This window comes from Erigeron canadensis, chromosome 8 (genome assembly GCF_010389155.1).
Source record: "Erigeron canadensis isolate Cc75 chromosome 8, C_canadensis_v1, whole genome shotgun sequence".
In the NCBI taxonomy this organism is placed as follows: Eukaryota; Viridiplantae; Streptophyta; class Magnoliopsida; order Asterales; family Asteraceae; genus Erigeron; species Erigeron canadensis.
The window spans coordinates 7,105,210-7,127,170 of record NC_057768.1 but is presented as its reverse complement, the minus strand read 5'-3'; the positions used below and the strand labels follow the sequence as shown (position 1 = coordinate 7,127,170).

Here is a 21,961-nt window from a genome sequence, read left to right as displayed (position 1 = left end):
TGCAAGACAAGAGGTTAGTATATGCAATTAAATTCATCGATATATACTTAATAATAATCAGTTAATCATTTAGATTTCATACTATTATGTATTCACTAATATCTTTATATTTTAACTATTTCAGTGGAAAGAAGATTGAATGTATTTTTCATAATCATTATGTGAATATATTTATGCGGGCTGTTCAATGTTATGAATTATCTATATTGGTTATGATATTACAATTCGTGAGAGCTCGAAAATGTGGAGGAAATGTATTTAGATTACAACTATTAGTTTTAATTATATTTAGATTATTTTTACTAAATTCGAAATGTATAATTTTGTAAGTATAACTTAAATGTTTTTTATAGTTTTAATTACACTTGTAAATCTATTGTATGTAGGTAATATAATTATATCCGATGTTGCACATGGTACAAGATTGCTAATGGACGATAAAGTTGATGAAATTTGTTTATATGTGAAGAGGTATTATACATGGGACCTAAAATTATATGAAAGTATCCAAAAAAAAAGATAATTCTTATATCATGAATGAATTATGCATTAAAACTCTTAGTTTATAAATACATGTAGATATTAAGCAACTACATAAGTAACTTCATGTGATATAACCAAAACAGAAATTCTGAATCTACATATTTACGCGTCACCAATGACTTTTCTCAAACATTGTCGATACATAACAGTGTCAGAATATGAGAATTTAAGTGAGGTATTTCTTATTTTTCGGTTATTAATTTCAATTTTTTTTAATACGATATAAATATTGAGTAAGAAATTAACCATAAATTTACACTCATTCCTAATATTATCCCTACATTATATAAATCTCACTTCAAAATTTGTTAGTTATTGCCAATGTGGCATGCTTAAAAATGCAAGAAAGCCCAAAAATCATTACAATATTGCTCCTTGGAAGGTCTACGGATTAGTTACTTTTATACGAAGTTCAAATTTTTGAAAACATATTAGTTATGCTTTCAAGAAGTTTAAATTTTCAAAAATTTGAATATGTAACCGTTCGTGTATTGCTTATGGCGGTTACTTCCTTGCATGTCTATGTCTATAAAAGGCCACTTTCATTCAGTTTTAAGGCATTTTAAAACGTAAACACATAACAGATCAATTTTAGCATGGCTTCACTAAACCATGTTTCAATTAGAAATTTGCGTCCAAATAATAAGCCATGTACGATAACGGTTAGAATTTGCGGCTATGGAAGCAACCTCTATATGGAGATGTTAATAACATAGGTAGTATTGAGATGATCCTGATGGACGAACATGTAAATATTCATTGTTTGTGAATTTTTTTTTTGATTAGATTACTTTTTAACATAACTTTCTTTCGAATTTATAACTAGCTTTTTAACATTCTAATGTATAAACATTTTCATTTTGACAGTTTGATAAAGTGGTTGTTGTTGCAACAATCGGTTTTATTCCAACCGACCAGTTATGGTATTCAATGGAATGTGTAAACTGTTCTCAAGAAGTTAAGTTGACCGATCTCTACATGGATGCAGTCGACATTATTGATGCTTTAAGGGACAACAAAATGTGGATTTGTTGTTCATGTAACAAGGAAGGAGTTCTCATCAATCCTAGGTATATATTTATATTTCATATTAAAACTCTATAATCATTAAGTTGTGTGGTAAAATTGTATTTCTGTTTTTTTTTTGGTAGGTTTAATGTGCAAGTTAGGATTGTAGATGCCACTAGTGCTATTGGAGTTAAAATGAATGATCAACAAATTTCAAATCTTATACAAAGAACAACCTATCAAATTTGTGATGAAAATTATGAGGTATATATGGTTTATTTTAGTGCTAAATAAGACTTTTCTATGCATTTTAAGTCATTAATTTTTTTTAAAATGGTCATTAGTTGTAATAGGAGTAGATTTACTTCGCTACATGCATGCTTGAATTGGTGTTAAAGAAATTATTTAAGGTTATAACGCATCCACGTGGGTCTATATATCAAAGTGGGGGAAAATTCATAATACCTATCACATTCAGGTAACCATCATAATCCTTCTTATATGTGCCTACTATGGACAATCCATTTTATAATTTCTCTCCGGCGTGCAATGTACGCGTTTTAAGCCCTCGTGTATAATTAATAAATCCCAAGGTATATCTAGCATTCTTCTTCTTTAAATTAATCAACTCATAAGAATATTTTTATTATGTCCAACTCAGTTATATTTATTCATTGATACAATCTTAAAATAAAGTTTAAGAAAAATTATTTAGGGTTGTCCGTGTATCGCACGGGTCTAAGCACTAGTATTGTTTCTAATCCCACGCTCTTGCGGTTAAAATAGATACAGTAAAAATTGATTGTGTAGCCAGCGTTAGACCGTGGGTAAAGAGACTTGACTACCTGAGTCTTCAAAGACGATAATACATCGTGGCGGAAAAAAAAAAGTTGCAAAACGAGCGGAAGACGCCACGTGGCTTGGAATGAAAGTAGTTAATATGCGTGTGCCTTCATGCGAAGGTCCAGTTTTTACAATAATTTTCCCCCAAATTTCAAGTTCTCGAATGAAAGTAATTAGTCTGTGTGGTGGAGATGGAATGAGCTCTGAAGGTACATTCTTATTTTGCCTCTTACTTATTTTAATTTGTTACTGTGAATATACATTTGATTAAAATTGGGATCCATATATATATATATATATGTTATATGCTCGCGGCGGTGCGGTGGTGGTGGTGGCGGCGACGGGTGTGGTGGTGGTGGCAGCGGCGGAGGGGCGAGGCGGCGGCGGTAGTGGCGTGGTTATAAATATAAAAACAATTGATATAAAAGAAGATATTTTAGTTATTTTAAGAGAATTGATATTCGTATCACAAAAGTTGATACATTTACCACACAGTATAATTATTAAAGCATATTGTACTGTGAAACATGTTTGTGGTACCCGTTTTATTTTAAGGGTTAAGGGATGTATGTTGTAACAATTCTATTAAGGGTATCATTGATATATTAGGTGAAAAAATTTAAATTAGTGAACAATTGAGATGGGTAGTTTGGGTAGATAAAGTTTTTTTTTTTAGAAAATAAATTGGCCAAATGCTTTATAAGGTATATATATATAAATCAATAAATATATATAGGAAAAAGTTCATTTAAGAACAGATCAAGATATACTTAATACTACTATGTTCATATGTGAATGGTATATATGAATTAATTTGTTCACATATCAACAGATCAAGATATACTTAATACTACTAGAGTGGTGCCCGCGCGTTGCAGCGGTGACGGTCTATAATGCTTTAGACACCGTAACGGTTTATAGCGTTCAGTTTACTTTTATGAGATGCGCCAATGCAGGATCTAAACATATATATCATTCTAAAAATAAGTCGTGTATTAGGTGCAAAAATAATGAAGTGCAAATACTAACCATGAAAAATAACCACTTACAATTGTAGGGGAGGAGACTAAGGCAATTAAAAAAATAAATAGTCAAAGATTAAAATTTAATACCAATATACAAAGGACATAATTGGTTCGTAATTTCGTGAGTTATAAAAAGGTAATTATTGTTTAAACATTTTGTAATATAATCTATGACAATTAAGATATTTTTTCTTATCCGTAGCAATACCTTCAGCAATAATTTTAGAGTTAATGGAGATTTTATAACAATAGGGGTTTTAGGTAATTGTGGGTTTTTTTTTAATTAAGGGTAATTTCGGAATTTCAGGGATAAGGTGTATGGGGTAGTTTAAATGTAGAGGGTATATTAGGTAATTCAAATGTAGTGAGTTAAATGGGGGAAGGGGTAGTTTGTTTATATAGGTAGTATAGACTATGTTCATATGTGAACGGTTCTCACATGAACCTAACCCTATATATATATAAACAAAGCCCTAAGCTGCGCTGTAGTTAAGTTACATCAAATAGTTGGATACTTACCATAAAATCTAAGGGTGAGCTTTTGATATAGAAGGTACAATATTTTATGCACTTAAGTGCAGCCCTTAGTATTTTTCAATATAATATAATATGCATTTGTATGTATCCAGCCTTACTAGGGTATCCGTAGTTTTTAATACGTTTTTCTATGGTCGTCCCTAAGATGATAACTCGACCTCTAGGTCACCTTGGTGGTGGTTTTTTTGACGCTTCTAAGTTTTTGCCATTACTTACAGGGCCTCTTTTCGTCTCCCTCCATCACGTAACATTTCTGTTTGTTACAAAATAATTGTCCAATTTTACAAAAAGAAATTTTTTTAGTCACCTGTTGATGTATTAGGTTAATTGTTGTTACAGATTTCTACATCAAATTTGTGTTAAATAACGCGGTAAAAACGACATTTGAACTTTATTAGCTACTTTTTTTTTGATATGTAGTGTTTATAACTTTATATATGTGGACGAATACCAATGGGATAGACCGATATACAGGTAGTAATTTTGCACGAAGTCTCTGAAACTCAGTGACGGTCTGCGACCACATATTAAATGTGATAGTGGATGGTAACAAGTTCACAAATTTTTTCGTTTTTATAGACGATATATAGTTTATAGAGAATTAAAGGAAGTCCATTATGTTGGTATAGTTTCCAGTTTCCTGTTCCTAGATTCGGGTTTAATAATTGACTTCCCGAAATAGCAAGTGCATATTTAATTATCCCAAATCAGGTTAACCTAATCTTGTTTAAAGAAGAAAGATGCTATTAAGTACTAAATTTAGTATGATTTGTGAGGATGACATGTATAGCCAAGTTGTAGGAAAATGTGCTTTCAGATTCTTTATAATTCTTTGACCTTTGACATTAGTATTTTAGTTGTTCTTTTTCTTTTTGCAAATGACTGTTACATTTGTATTATAATAGAATTCTATGTGGTATTCTTTAGTGCTCTTTCTTTTTTTGATGTTTTTTTGTTATTATTTTATTGTCCTCATGCATGTGTTCTAATCACCATAGCAGTAGCATGAGAGGCCAGATGTTATACAGGATTAAAAGATAACAAACATCCGGAACCCTCTTTTATTATAATATTTCCATTAGGCATGTCTTGAGCTCTGGGTTTTGCAGAAGTGAAAATATTATTCTTTAAGAATGGAGGAAATGATGCAGATTCAGTGTATATAAACTCTAGCATGTTCTAAACTCCGTTAGGTGTGTAACGGTACCTAAATATTTCATGATAATATATAATGTGGATGGTGGCATTAGATTTTTCTTGCATGTATAAGTTTGTAGATTCTATTGTAATGTTTAAAAATTTTAAAGTCTTGGCCTATTGAAATTGATATAACAAAACGCGAATCCTTATGTTAATGGAGACATCTAATAGAGAGTAAGGCCTTTTATTTCGTTTAGGAAGTCAGATGCAATGACTGGTATAATTGTAGATTGAGTTACTCATAATGAAGAGAGGATTTCATTTTTTAGGTAGTGTATCTTGGATGGGTATGTGAGTTTGTGAGAGTCATTTTGCGGGTATTATTTTTCATTCACCCGTGATACAAAATAGATGGTAAATCACTTAAATCTTCTTGGAGAGTTGGAGTAATATCCACATCTATGTTTTTTAACACAATTAGTTGATGTAGCTAGAGAGAATTACAAATTTTTTGGAACATTATTATTGGCTATAAACAATGTGTAGTTAAGGAGAAGTTACCTTTGTTTTATACCCTTGTGATACAATCGTTAGAGGCTCAGTTGGAATGGATAGAAACTAAAACAGTCTTATATTTTCTATAGTAATAAAATCTCTGCAAAGTAGAATAGTTTTATCTGAAAAGCAGGCCAACGAGAATTGAAACTGGTGGGAGTCGAACCAGGGGCAACTATTTTGGTGTCAGTTATATATTTTCCCAAGTGTCAACCATCTGTTCATCCTTTAGTAGATGCAATGTAGAAATAGAGTAGATGTGATGAAACTCAGCCATTTCAAAACCTACAAGCTGGCTATTTAGATAACCAGATTGTATGCTGTACTTAGTATTATAGGGGAAATAAATTGTCAGTGCAATACAAATTGAGCTCCTTGTGATTTTGTTGATTTGTTCATGATGTTAAGAACTGACCTAGGTCAAATCAAAGACACAATATAACCGCTAATAAAACGTAATTTATAATCATAGCCAAAATGTGGGATTAGCAATAGGATTGTAAGTGTAATATGTGTACATCTATATGCATTAAAGTCTAGAAAAGATAAACCCATTTGAAAACAAGGGTTCTAACTATTATAAGCTTGCATAAGTTCTAGCAATCTTACAGTTCATTCTTCTTAGTGGCTTGTTTGTTATTGTGCATCCACACTTTGAACACTTGTTTCTTCAAACCAACTTCATTGCAGAATCTTAAAACATCATGTTCATCCTGCTTTTGAATCTTCCACCCAATTCTTTCTGCAAAATCATGCATCTTGTCCTTCTGCTCCTGAGTGAATTTTGTGCGAAATCTTTTTTTTGATGTCTGTGCCGTCAATTGCACTCCATCATATGTCCGAAATATGTTAAGATCTTCACTGGAAGATTCTGCGGGTGCCCCATTTCCACCACCAAATGCCATCATCATTGGTGGCATTGGGTGATGATACCTTTGGCGTTGCGGCTGAGGTGCTGGTGCTGGTGCTGGTGGTAGCTGTACTGCAGTTGCACGAGGCGGTTGGGCTATATGCTGTGTGTGATAAGTTGACTGCGATTCACCTTCCACCTCTCTCCTATGGAAACTTCGGTGACATTCACAAGCTGCACATTTTAGTGCTTCTGGGGTGTTATCGTCTCCATTAGGCATGAATTCCCCACACCCATCCAAAACATGAGCACCCCTGCTGGCAGCATGGTTCTTCAAACATTCACGATACCGGACCACCACTGCAGCCACGCCTCGAGCAGTTATTGATGGGGGTAGCGGTGGTTGTGTTGATGCTTGAGGAATTTGTGTAACTGGATCTGGATCTAGGTTTGAATTCCTTATGGGTCTTTGTGCTTCCGGTTTTTCTTTCTGCAACATGAATCCGTGATAGTGGTTTCGCTGAAGAAGGTTACTCGGGGTTTCATTTCTTATGGTGTTTGATGAAGGTGAAAAGTTTAAAGTTGCAGAACTCAATCTAGGAGATGATTCTTGATTGGTTTGAGGCTGGTTATTATAATTTAAGGAATTTATTTCTCTAGTTTCCATTAAGTTTTGACTTTTAAAACCCGTCTCACTAAACCACCATTCTATTGTTTAAATATCTTTTTAATTACAACTCTAATTCCAGAAGATAGGACTTAGTCTAACCAAGATAAGGAATAGGGATTAGCTATCTTTTTTCCCCCTCTCCCTATTTCATAACCTTCTAGTTATCTAACCTCTAATTAATGGACAGAAAGTACTCACAAAAACATGAAAAACTATTGATACAAATGCAGTAAACTGTTGTAAAAAGGAATCTTGATGGAGTGCAAGAAAGAAGAGATTTTCCTATAAGATGGGTCCCAAATACTTCTCTTGCTAATGCTAATGCACTATTAGTGGACTGCAAAAGCTCTAAGGATGATAAATGATAAAAGATGGTTGAAGCATGATGTATGAACAGAAGAAGAAATTAGGAAGTGGGAGATTAAATAAATAGTGTCTCCTACCATCCATCTCTTAAAAACTCATAAGATAATCAATTAAAGGAGACAGATATGGGTCTGCCCTGGATTTTTGTCTTGGATTTGATAGAGTCTGATGTCATTCCCTGGTCCAGCTTGCCCTCCTCTTCTCCATCTCCTTTGAGCTCAAGTATTTGTTTTTTTTTTTTGATTGTTCGTGTCAGAGAGAGAGAGAGAGAGAGGGAGAGAGAGGAGAGGGAGAGTGGGGAAAGAGGGATTTATATATTTTTTTGTACACTACAATATACCATTAGCTGAAGTAGTTTATGCATTCATGCAAACCGCCCCATCCAAATGAGGCCTTTCGGTCAACAAGTGCAACCCTTAAAGAGTTAATCGAACATTCGAACCTATTACTTTGTGTTACGACTATATGTTATAATGGGACGCTAGTGACTATGCTTCTTTTATCGTTTGGTTTCCGTATAGGTTCTGATTCTTACTATGCTAAGTACGGTTTTAGTGAGTTGTTTAGATTGCCACTTATGTATTATTTTTCTGTATGTGTGAAAGAGGTATTTATTGTAGGTGGGGTTATTAGTAAAGAAACAAATGATGGTCCATGGAACCACTATCACGGTTTTTTTTTTTCCCACGATGCTGTGGGCAGGGATATACTTTGGCCTAGAACCAAAATCTTTCTTTGTCATTTTATTCTTAGTAGCATACACTCTTTATTGCAGAATGTATGCGTTCTTTACCCGAAGAAAACTATGTAATTGGTTTTTCTCATATCCTAGTATTGCATTTGGAAAAGGCTTTACTTGACTATCTTGTTTGACCTTGTTCCTTTTCTGATAATGTGATCTAGGATCGTATAAGTTTGTATATATGTTTGTCCCCGACATTAAAATGTATCATTATAGTAGTATTGTTTCTACATGGACTAAACTTCAAAATATTCTATGTCGTTGGCCTTAAAAAATTGATATATGGAGCAATATGCCATTTTATTCTATATTGTTGGAAGTTGTAGCCTGTTAACAATTGTCAACTTAAAGAATAGTAAAAGTGTCTGGTCAAGTTTTGTTTAACGTTTAGGTAAATACAATTGGCTCCATGGTACAATTCCATTGGGGTCTATTTGCAATGAAAATATATTCTTTTACACTTTAACTCTAGTGCTCTGTCACAATAGTTATTGTGCTCCCTGCATAACATGATTTCTGATCATTTCCCATTTTCCCTCTTAAGCCAAAGCAACTTTGTTTGGCTCCACATGATTAGAAGGTAGTACTATCTATTTTAGGCATTTGCCTTTCTCATAGTATTTAAATTCCAAATCCAAAAACAGCATTTTTAATGACTATTGATATCTGTCTATTATTGTCTTAAATCTTAAGGTCTACAATCCACATAATTCATAATCCCTCTGATCAAAAAGTATTATCACAAGTACAACCATTACACTATGTCACCGATAATATTTGATATTTACCACTTATACAGTTTTTTATTGGCGAAACTTAGAAATGGACAATTATTTTGAGACATACGAAAATAGAATGGTGACCAATGAATTTTGGATGGAGCTTAGATTAGGACAATTTAGCTCATTAAAACAGTAGGCTAGTGATATAATAGCTTCCTAAATAGTCAAAAGAGGAACAAGTCTAAGTAAGGAAAATATCTACTTGTAAGGTGGTCCTAATCTCTCTTTTTTGGGTAAGGATTATATAATCACATAAAGCTTTTAAATTTAATATTGTTGTTTGTGAGGCTTACAAAGAGCAACGCAATTTCACTGATCAAGTTGTAATGTACAATATTAATATTAATATAATATAATATGAAAGTGATTATATATTTTTATAATAAAGTAGGACAAAAGCGTGATTATTTAAATATATTATTATTATAAGTTAATATTATTAAATAATATGTGTGTGTTTTGGGTATGGGGATGTGGCCTTTTCTCAACCATGTTTTCACTTGTTCCTTTTCTTGCTTTATGTATTTAAAATATGGTTTGGTCCCCCAAAATAATGTTATTTCATTTTCAAACCTTTAGATTCTCAAATTGATTGGTTTGTTCAGGCTACGTGTTTTGTTTAATCATTATCATTAAAAAAGTTATCAACTTGCATAATTTAGTTATTCAGATTAGTTTAGTAGTAGTGGTTTGTATATCTAGACTTAGGATTTAGAGTTAATGTTTATTAGGTTTATAAATCAGAAAAGGCGTAGCCAGCCCTCTGGTGACCACCGACTAGTTCCACAGCCAACATGGAATAGGTAAATCACGTAACACTTTACTTAATTAACTGAACTGTAGATATTGGTATGAGCATCTTAAGAATTAGCATATGGCAAGGTATTTTATTAAAAATGAAGTACGTATAACTTAATAGCCTCTAGACTAGGTTAAAACCATGAGGAAAGTTATTAGCAGCTCATAACTCTTGAGTTAATGATGATCTATATAACCCATAATCGATAAGTTAAGAGATACATGAGGTGCACCGTAGTCACTCAAGGAGATATTGCTGTAATTTAAGTGCCATGCTGTGAATGGATTTAAAATCAATCTGGAACTAAGGTGAAGCACATTTGTAGTCTTGTAGATGCGGGTTCGGGATGTCACAATTCTTCCATTACAATTCCTGACATCATTGATCAGGCCACACATCCAAAATATATACCCAAGAGATGCGTGAGTCTATCTTAATATCTTATTATTGCATTTTATTGATTTTTATAAGACCTTAATGTAAGTGACATCTCTAGCCTAAAGAAAAGCCTGGACAGATGACATCTCCATCAACTAGAAACCACTAGGAAAGTTATATATATACCCCACAACCAAGGGTCATATATAGAGCCTAGTACAATTCCCATTGCGCCGGGTTGTCAAAGATGGCATATGCTGTCTAGTTTGAGATGATGGTTAAAATTATTTCCGTAGTACCATAGCTCTATGTGCTCATTGTATGTGAGGACATGGGAACCCTGCATACCTATTTCAGACTTTCATATTATGTATGTACGTGCAATACCACATGATTGGTCTTCTTTTTGTGTTGTTCTTGATAATTACTTTGTATGCGTTGGTTATTGATGTCTTGTCAAGATTTAGTTGACATATGGGTATTCCTTGCATCCTCTTTCTAGTGTCTACTTATTCAATCTTTCATATGAAAATTTCTACCTATAAAGAATTGTGTTTTTCTAGTTCCAGCTGCTAGATTCAGTTTTATTTTTCATATGCGTAATTGTTTATTTCACCTTACTTGAGTCCAGACTAGATGCAACAGATCCTCATATTGCAACTTAGGTGTAAATCAGGAAAACATTCTCCCTGCTTTGTTTTTCTAGACAGGTATATAAAGAATCAGCTTGGCTGGCCTATTGATCATGAATTGGCTGCCACCTGAAGTAAATGAACTGGTTTTTTAAGAACACCAAGTAACTCACAATAGTCTTTGTCGGTTGTGAAGACTATACTAACCAACATATTGGGGTAGTCTACTAGGTTAAGGTCACCCGAATTCTTTTTGAGCGCCTTTCTCTTAGATTTGTTGCCGCTGTCTTTTCTTTTGTCCTATTATTTGTTTTTTCTTGTCTCACCAAAAACTTCTAGTAATATCTACTCATTTCTAGACACGAAATATATACTATGTGAGAGGCAAACATTTTATATCAGTCTAAATATGTCATATAATAGTTTGTATAGAATAAATTTGTTTGGATGTATTAATTGTAGACAGGATTTGTTGGCTTTATTTTACCTTGAACAAAGCATACGCTTATGTTTCAATTAACTACTTTTAGAAAGGAACTAAAATGCATTTAGTTTTTCTTAGCTAGGTCCTTATGCATACGCTTATGTTTCAATTAACTACTTTTAGAAAGGAACTAAAATGCATTTAGTTTTTCTTAGCTAGGTCTTTATGTGGTTTTTCACATCCTTGTATTTATACTGCTTATAATACGATATAAAGTTGGTCGGTATTAGCCGACATAGATATAGATAATATTAGATGTGTTATTATGTATTCATAGAGGGTAGTTAACTGTAAATCAAGATTCTATATATTGTTTCAATGAGAATGAGAAAACAAGCAATCGTAACCACTTTCACACCTACATAAAAACACAATTTGATGGGTGTATAAAAAGTTTACAATGTGATAATGGCACTGAATACAACAACAAAGAGTTTCATGATTTCTTGATTTTTGCTCTAAACATGGAATGGTCTTTTGCTTTATTTGTCTTTATACTATATCTCAAAATGGTAAAGCTGAGCGGAAATTACGTTCCATAAACAACATCCTACGAACTCTCTTGACACACTCCTTTCTTCCCCCGTCATTCTTGCACCACGCCCTCCAAATGGCCACTTATTTACTAAATATTTTTCCATCTAAAACCAAGCGTTTTCTTACCCCTACATATCTTCTTTTCCACAAACATCCCTCTTATTCTCACCTTCACGTATTTGGTTGTCTTTGCTACCTACTTATTCCCTCCACCACCATCCACAAACTTCAAAATCGGTACTCAATTGTTTTTCTCAGATACCAGTGAGATCACAAGGGGTATAAATGTATGGATCTCAAGAGTCGAAAGTTAACCATTTCCCGTCATGTTGTATTTGATGAGTCTATTTTTCCTTTTGCCACTACTAACTCACCATCTCATTCTGATGAATTCCTTCACCATAATTTGTCTCCATCAATTCACTCTACCCATTGGTCACATGTTCGTGAACCATCTCCTGCCACCACCCCTCCATCCTCTCCTCCACCCTTCCCTGCCTAGATGGATTCTCCTACTACACCATCTCCTCTATCTACCATCATACCTCTTCCATCTCCTTCGGTCAAAACTTATACTCGGAGGTCCAAATTGTCTCAAGTTTGTCCTACTATGCCATCTACACCACCTTCTCTTACCGCTCCCACATACGAGTCACTTGACATCCCCTCTCCTAATTCTCAACCATTACTGCCAACCATCCCCCCATACATAAAATGCAAACTAGAAGCATGACAGGTCACTCCAAACCTAAACAACAATTTAACCTCCACACATCCATTATCATCCTGTTCCTCGTTGCCCAATCGAGGTCCTATCCATTATGGTTTGGAAACACGCCATGTAAGATAAATTTACCGCTCTTATTAAAAAGAAGACTTAGAAGCTCGTGCCTCGTCGTCCTAATATGAACATCATTCAGTGTATGTGGATTTTCAAACATTAATCTAAAGCCGATGGTTATTTAGAGTTCTACAAAGCGCGACTTGTTTGTGATGGCAGGTCTCAACAGGCGGGCGTTGATTGTGATGAGACATTTAGTCCAGTGGTCAAACCGGCGACTGTCCGCACGGTTCTTAGCATTGTCCCATTTCAACATTGGTATATTACTTAGTTAGATGTGAAGAATGCTTTCTTACATGATCATCTTAATGAGACAGTATTTATGCATCAACCACTTGGTTTTCGACACCCTTCATATTCTAATCATGTGTGGGCTTAAGCAAGCCCTGGGGCATGGTATCAACGTTTCGCAGAGTACGTCACCACTTTAGGTTTGAAACACAGTGCTTCAGATCATTCCTTGTTTATTTATTGTCATGGACCCGAAACTGCTTACTTAATGTTGTATGTGGATGATATTGTCTTAACTACTTCAACACTAGCCTTAAAGGCCAGACTTCTTCTTCTTCATATGTATTCTCAATTTACCATGAAAGATCTTGGCTCACTGCATTATTTTCTTGGTATTTCAGTTAAAAGAAATTCACATGGCTTGTTCTTATCGCAAGAAAAATATGCTTCAGAAATTTTGGTTCGTGCAAAATTGGCCAACTGTAATCCTGTCTAGACACCTGTTGACACGTCCCGTAAACTCGAGTCCAATGCTGGGGAACCCATTTCTCATCCTACCGGGTTCCGTAGTCTTGCTAGCGCCTTGCAATATCTTACCTTTACATGTCCTGAAGCGCATACTTCGGTACATTAAAGGCACGCTTTCTATGAGAATTTTTATGCGTGCTGGCCTAATTACTATCCTCACTTCTTATACCGATGCTGATTGGGCGGGATGCCGATTGGGCGGGTTGCCCGGATACCTGACGCTCCACGTCTGGGTACTATGTATATCTTGGTGACAATTTACTTTCTTGGTCCTCTAAACGGCAACCTTTAATATCTCGTTCAAGTGCCGAGGCCGAGTATCGAGGTGTGGCTAATGTTGTAGCAGAAATTTGTTTTTTATTAAACTTACTACTCGAGCTCGGTCATCCTCCTAAGCGGACATCTATTGTTTATTGTGATAATGTTAGCGCTGTCTACATGTCTAGCAACCTAGAATATTTACCTCCTCCTTAGCTTGAGGGGGTATATTAGCCGACATAGATATAAATGGATATTAGATGTGTTATTATGTTTTAATAGAGGGTAGTTAACTCTAAATCAAGATTCTATATATTGTTTGTTTCAATTAGAATGAGAAAGCAATCTTTTAGGCCATATTCTATTAGTTGAGGTAGTTTTTTCGTTTATATATATAGAACAACTAGTATAACATTACAAGTAGAGGAAAACCTTCCAAGTATTCGTTAGCTACATGTGCAACAAAGAAAAGTGGTAGATATATAATTGTATGTTGGTAGGAAAACCCATGTTCAATACAATCTATTGTGTATCAAGTTTCATGGTTAGCAAATGAAGACCACCTATTTATATATTGTCATTTTCAGATGTGATAAATCCTCTTAACTTAACCTTTCAAAATCCTCCTTTAAATGTGATCATGACACTTGTTAAAATCAAATTATAAGATTAGGAAAGAGAATGAGTAGATCACACTTGTCACTTTAAGGTTTTTATGAGAATTATTAGGCTATTTATTAGGAGGATATAGTGGCCTTGCTCGTGATGCACAGCCCAATAACCCACTAACAAAGGCTATACACACTCGACAATTGACACTCACTAGTCACTACCACTTCTAGAGGAAGAGTTTTCATCCTTTTATCAGGAAGTACTTGGAATTTTTATTGATTGTAACTGTTAATCGTCATAGCAAATTTAAGTAATTCCAATTTGTTGAATGGAGACCTTAAAATTTTATTATGCCAACGGATTTCTAATTCAAAAGGCCAGACATTTCGTGATATAATGCAAAAGGGCAAATTCATTTGTCTATTTGATTTGTATAATTCTGTTTTTTTTCATGCATAATTTTAGAACGACATTCTAATCTACCCATACTCTTAAATTACACGCATGTCTGGGATGAAACCTAGGACTCTTGATAAATCGCTATTAATCCACCCCATAAATGTTGGAAGTTGGACTCGAACACAAGTGGACCCCCCAAGATTAAAGACCTTACCAATGAGTCACCAATCCCATTAAAGAAACTAAAGGGTTGTGTTAACAATTATCTTTGATGGGATTAGGTATTATTGTTAAGCTTCAGACGAGTGATATCCAGACCCATACACGATAGTTGCCCATGAGCTACATTGATTGAATTTGCAGGTTGCTAGTCTGTACAATTTGAAATTAGTCAAATTACTAAAATGCTAAAAATATATTTTTGCATATAAATACACACATACTAATAAAAAGTGGAATTTTGCTGCTTGGATCACATTTTACAAAAATGCTTTCAGTATATCCCCTGTGATTTTAAAGGCTCACACCAAGAACTAAAGGAGTATTGAAAACTCAGATGGCAGCATACCAAAAGCTTCAGTATGTCGGCTCAACGTACTGAAAGGCATACCGGCCATTTGAGATAGCCTAATGATAATGGTGTCTGAAACTTGTCGATGATTTTGTAAGTGATCTGTTCCAAAAAAAAAACGAAGGTTTTTGTTAAGTGTCGACTGTTTACAAAATGTCGTCAATATAGTAATTGAGTTTGAAACCATTAATGTTTCATGTCGACAGATGACAAGCCCATGAGAATTATGGGCCTGATACTTTTGATTGGGCCTATACAATGGAAATGTTGGGTTAATGCTAGATTTAAAATTAGACCCATCAAATTGTGCATCTCTGAAATCCATGAAAGATGATGAGTTTGGATATAAACGTGTTCTGAATGGCCCAGGCCGAAGTGCTTGGCTTGTTTGTTATCTCTTTTCAATCCTAGAGAAGTATCGTACCCACAAATTATATAACTTTTCTTTATTGATCATTACCTTTTCTCTTTGAACATTGCTTGCGCAATGCGCAAGCGATGATGGTAGAGGCGCGGGATGGCGGTGGCGGCGATGTGTGGCGATAGGTGTTGGCGCCGGTGGCAGCAATGGTGGCAGTGAGGGGTTGCGGGGACGAAAATGGTAATGAATGTAAAGGTAATTGATATTAAAGAAGGTAGTATATTTATTTTAAGGATCGAGGAATGAAGGGTATTATGGGTATATTATGTGAAGATGTTAAATTAATGAATTAAGGAGAGGGGTATTTTTGGTATGCTAATTCATCTTTTGAGATTTTGGGAAGGGGTTTCTTTTTTTATAAGCTATTATAGATAGTAACAATTTTGTATGTGATGTTATGATGACAAACGCCAGAAAAGCTACATGCATACATGAAATGCCGATAATTGTTTTCATCTATAAAAGAAAATCTTAATTACGGTATTAGTTTCACCACCTTCATAGATAACTAGATACTCGTACTATGGTTTCCTCGCTACATTTAATGCATGCTATATGTTGAGAGTACTTTTGGAAACATGATGGTAACACATGTTGAGATAAGCAATTTTATCACTTCTGTGTTAAGGGGGAAGGGAGTGGTGGGCGGGTTAGCAAAGGGTTGGCCTAGCCTTCCAAGGCACACCGCCGCCAATATAAAGGGTTGAGAGAGGGTTGAGGTTGGGAGGGCTTTTAAACCGTGAAGGGTTAGAGAGAAATGGTTGGAAGGGTTGACGGGAGGGTCGAAAAGAATTTGGGAGATTGAGATTTTTAACTACATGACTCCCTTTCCCCTTAATAGGTTTAAATACCTTATATATGCCCATTTATAGGTATGCATTCTCGTATATACTCGTATATACTACTCGTAATATACACATACACACAAACTTGCATGCGACATACTTGATACTTCTATATCACACACTTTTGTAAGAGGTCTTTTTAGAAACATCTTTAACGGTTGACTGTCTCACTTTCTCCATGATAGGATTGGCGGTATTGTTTTTGGTTGTCATAACTACATTATATGATCATGATTTATAAAATCACCAAATCAACGATTTTTGTTGATCTTTATAGTGGTTTTGTTTACGAGGGATCATAGTACTAAAAGTAAAGACAAAATGATAGCTAAATCAACAAGCAATTCGCTTTATTTGACCATAGCTCGGGGAATGATTAATTTTTTTTCTTTTTTAACTTTTAATATTGAAAAGCTAGCAAGATGCTAGAATTACAATAACAGAGAATACATGCATGATTGATAGAAGAGTGTTGACTTCACTTTAATAAAACAATTAAAGATCATGATATTTATTTAAGGCACAAATTAATGATATATATGACATTGGTTTTGGTATATAGACTAGATGGTCTAGATACGATAGTAATCCAATACAAGTTTATTTTGCTGGTTCATCTTCTACGGGTAGGGAGGCAAGGAACCTCTTGATACACCGGGTATAGACGCATGGTCGTTCTAAATGAACAAGGTGGCCTCCCTTACTTATGCCCTCAACGGTTGTATTTTCTCCTAGTTGTCTATATATAAGCAGATCAAAAATGCCAAATTATCGTTGAAACATTAGGAGATACAAACGAAATTAAATAAATTTGATGGAACGGTTTAATAGCAAATCACTAGTTACCTTTTCAAGTTTTGAGCTAGTTCCATCTTCATTATTCGATCGTTCTCGCCCCATAGGAGATGTATTTTCTGGAAAAACAAGCGTATCGATCAAATAGTTAGTCGAGGGTGTAAAGTGTATAAAAGATCGATATATGACTTGTTGAGACTTGTTGAACTTCTGATGCCTGTGGAAAATGTGGAATGTCTTCATTATTGCTAACTATGAGTCCCTCCAATAGCTCTGCTCTTTCCTTTCTGTTGTCAAACATCATCTGCATTGAATCAATCAAACGGTTAATCATCTGTTGGCCAGGCTTATGAGAATCATTCAAAATGTATGCGTGTCATGGTAGGGCTTTCATACATAACACACGTGACCAACATATGTTTGAAGGTTTTATGTTGATCATTATTATGATTTCCTTAGCGTTATATAACTTGCTTCAATGGGTGATTTGCAGTATTTTATATCCCCACAAGCCATTTTCCTCACTCATTATCAGTGCGTAATCAACAAATTGGATTAGTTGGAAACTTTTTTATTTTCAACTTAAGGGAATCTCCTTCCTTATTCTTTGGTAAGTCAAGGTTTCGTCCTCATTCCATCCAAAAGGGTCGGGATCATTTAGAAACGATTTACATTTAAATTGAGAGTAAAACCGTGTATCTCACATCTCTATACCTTGTAAAAGAAGGGACACTCTTGATTATTAATGCATACTTAGGGATTTTAATTCTACTTATATTAAAATCAATTAAAATAATTAATAGTCATCCTTATTTTACACTCCTTATATACAAATATATAGTTTATTATTATTGTTTGAATGGTCAAACGGTGAACTTCTTCAAGATAACATGATAACTAAAGACTACCGCCAACTAGCTCAACCCAGCTAGACAGATCCAAAGCCCATTAGTCTCACGATCTGAGGAAAAACCATCAACATGACCCGCTCGTCTGTAAAAACGATGCAAATTAATGGTAAAATATGATGCTTGCTAAGGTTTAAACCTCTGTCTCCTAAAATCAAAGCCCTTATTACAAGATTTTCATGTCAAATCTTCCGTAGAAGGATTGAGAAAAAAAAATATACTATAAAATAATGTAGCTTATTACTAAATATAACTTCACAAATAATGTAATTTTACAGATATTACCTTACTCAACTTAATGTGTTAGCCCAGCTCGAGCTTGTTTATTAGACGAATCTTAGACCTGAATTCAAGCTCAAGCTTCTTTACGCTCAGTTCGTAAGCCCTAATTGTTTGAAGATATTAATTTGTTAAATTTGAGTTTATACTCATAGTCTGTAGTAATTAGTTTGAATGTTCTAACAAAAAGTCAAAATGGTGGAAGAAAGTTTAATAAAACCTGGAGGTAATCCTTGTAAAGGAAACTAGGAAACCTAAACTTCTTATGTGTGACAACGCGAAAAGTTGTCTTCAAATCCTTTACAGAACTCGGCAACAAAAACTCTGATAAAGACGAAAACCCCAACTCTTTCATTGTTGCTTGAGTGAAGGAATCAGTCATAGCAATTATGGAACCCGAAATGACCATAGCTCTAACCATTTCTGGATATAGTTCAGCCATTTTGAAAGCTACTATACCGCCATAACTAAACCCGACAACTACACATCTCTCAACACCCAACTTCCTTAACGCCGTAACCAAACACTGTGCTTGAAACCGTGGTGAGCGATCACTGCTATCTGAAAACGACCCACCAAAAAACAAAAGATCAGGTATGTAAATTGAGTATTCTTTTACAAGTCCACCAATTTGGAACTGCCATGTGGCAATGCCGTTAGCTGCAAAACCATGGATTAACACGACAATGGGCTTATTTTGTTTGACGGGGTTGGTTGTAGTTTGTTTGGTTTTTTTGTTTGGTTTTTGAATGGTTTCGTTTGGAACCAAAAAGTTCATATAGGTTCCCGGCTCTATTTCGACTTTTTGAGTTTGGACACCTGCCAATTTTAATAAGTAAATGCTTAATTGCTGTTGAATTGCAAAAAAGTTGACCATTTTAGTTGTGTATAATGTGACGGATGAATTGATTTAGGGAACGGACATGGGGTGTGTTAAATAGAGGAAGGAATGAGGTAGAGTTGCTACTTAGACAACCTGTAAACGAAAGCTATGGGTGTCAGTGACCCGAACCAACCTGCCTATGGGTGAAGGATGAAGGCCTTAGGCGGATCTACATGGATTATAGGTAGGGATGGTTTTCGGTACGGAACCGTACCGAAACCGACTAGTACCGAAACCGAAGACAACCTAAAATGAGAACCGAATACTGCACCGATTATATGGGTAAAGTACCGGTACGGTACCGGTACCGGTACCGGTTTTTCGGTATCAATACCGAATAGTACCGAAAACATTCATCCATGTTATATAAGAACTCATATACATATTAATTTTTGGACGACTTTATCTTTTAACATATCTTTTAATGATTTAATGGTTATGATAAGTAATTTTTATTTTAATATATAGATGGACAACTTTAACTTATTAGCAAATGATGTTCGATGTTGACACTATTCTATATCTGTATTTCCTAACAGTAGCAGTAGTAGACAGTAGTATAACATAGGTAAATGACGTATCAGTATATAGTTATTTACTAAAGTAGCAGTAATAGTACTATAATATATGTAAAATCTAATGCAACCTGACATAGTACTATATGTATTAAAGAAATCGGTATTCTTTTTCGGTTTTCCCGTACCGAACTGGTACCGAACCGAATAGTACCGAAACCGAATACGTCTCAAAAGAAGAACCGATACCGATCCCGAATCCCTATCAGTACCGATTTTCGGTACCGGTACCGGTTCGGTTTCGGGTGACCCTATATATAAGCATCAAAGGCCTTTCAAAAGTAGTATCGTACGAAGTATATACACATGGTGTTTTGGTTATGTGTGGACATTGATGGTCATGGATGAACAACTTATGTGCAATTGAGTACAATGAGGTGCATGATGTGCAATTGAGTATAATGAGGGGCATGATGTGCAATTAAGTACATTGAGGTACATGATGTGCAATTGAGTACAATGAGGTGCATGATGACAATACAAACGGGTACTTTAAGTACTTGATGACATTTTACGGGTACGTTTAGTACTTGAGGACATTATGGACGACATGGGGACATTGGGTACAAGTGTGCAAATCTTAGACTATGTTTAGTGTTAATTTGTATTGGTTGACATTGGTATGTGTTCTTGTTCATTCTTTCCTACGAACTCACCAACCTAGTGTTGACCTTGTTTAGTACACTTTTCAGGTTACCAAGAGAATCCAAGAGATGTCGGATGATTGATGTTTCTGCTAGAACTTGGGCTTGGACTTGCATGGATCCAGGATTCATTCCCCCCCCCCCCCCACCTTATTTTGAATTATGTGTTACGTACTTTTTTGTTTAATGTTGGATTCACTGAATCCCTTTTATTCATATAGTTCATGTTCTACGATAATACCATGCATACGATATATCTTTTCGGTAATATTTTGAGCCTAACTCGGGGTGTTACATTACCCCTTTTTTTAATCCGGTGGTGGTGATTGGGATTATGGGAATTTTAATAACCTAGATTTGGGAATTCACGACGGTGGTGGTTTGGTCGTAGGCCGCCGATGGCAAAGATAAAAAGGGTGGATTCATCAAATCGCTTACATGGGGGAGTCGTTCTCTTCACCTACAATCCTGCTTTCTTCTTATGATGTTTGGATCTCTTATTTGTCACCATTTACCCATTATAGCTTTCATCATGATCATCCTTGTCGTCTTCTTTTTTTCTTCTCATTATGATGTAAGTCGTAAGAGGTAGTTCTAATTATATACATCTGTAATTTGGATCTGATGTGGGCTTCTTCAATGATGTGGCATGCTGAAATGTCACTTAATGGGTGACTAACGGTAAAAACTAACGATATCACCTTTTCTGAGAAATTTTTAAAAATGAAATCCTTTTAATAGACGAAATTTAAATAGGTTCTCCTTATTAAAAATTTTGAGTAAAAATATTACCTTTTTATGGATTTTTACCTAATTATATATATATATAATACCTTATAAAGCAAACTGGATTCCTCCATTAATTTAATTAAGAACCTGATAAGACAAAAATGCCCTTAAATAATCTTCCTAGCTAAGCACCCTCTTACGTGATATACCAACTATGCCCTTCAACCATTTTCGTCTCTAGCAAAGTAAAACCCTATCAACGCCACCACCAGATTGTCTTCCCCACCACCGCCGCATTGCGCGGATATCATGCTCATATATATAAATGTGTGTGTGCCTTTAAAAGAAGTGTTTATGTAAGTACTAAAATGATGGTACATGAAACCATTATCACGTTTTTGTATATTATATTTTTATATTCCACGAGTCTGTCGGCAGTAATATAGTTTGTCCGAACCTAAAATGATGGTGTTTCTCATATCCAATTATAGTATTTGGGAAAGGCTTTATGCGACTATCTGGTTTGGCCTTGTCCATCGCTTAAGTTTTTG

General features: G+C 34.9%; 2 protein-coding genes and 1 long non-coding RNA gene across 3 annotated transcripts; 1 reads left to right on the top strand and 2 right to left on the bottom strand.

Annotated features, from left to right (window-relative positions):
- The first annotated feature begins 2,366 nt into the window (after positions 1-2,366).
- Positions 2,367-21,214, top strand: LOC122611274. Its single transcript, XR_006325501.1, has 2 exons — positions 2,367-2,603; positions 20,730-21,214. It is a non-coding gene; the product is annotated as an uncharacterized LOC122611274 (long non-coding RNA).
- Positions 6,091-7,928, bottom strand: LOC122611273 (zinc-finger homeodomain protein 6-like). The gene has a single exon (XM_043784272.1). The coding sequence runs from the start codon at positions 7,166-7,168 to the stop codon at positions 6,257-6,259; it is 912 nt and encodes a 303-aa protein (XP_043640207.1). The 5' UTR covers positions 7,169-7,928; the 3' UTR covers positions 6,091-6,256.
- Positions 17,075-19,576, bottom strand: LOC122611272 (epoxide hydrolase 4-like). Its single transcript, XM_043784271.1, has 4 exons — positions 18,800-19,576; positions 17,610-17,696; positions 17,444-17,511; positions 17,075-17,336 (listed from the first exon to the last, which is right to left on the bottom strand). The coding sequence occupies exons 1-4, from the start codon at positions 19,454-19,456 to the stop codon at positions 17,198-17,200; spliced, it is 951 nt and encodes a 316-aa protein (XP_043640206.1). The 5' UTR covers positions 19,457-19,576; the 3' UTR covers positions 17,075-17,197.
- Positions 21,215-21,961: the final 747 nt, after the last annotated feature.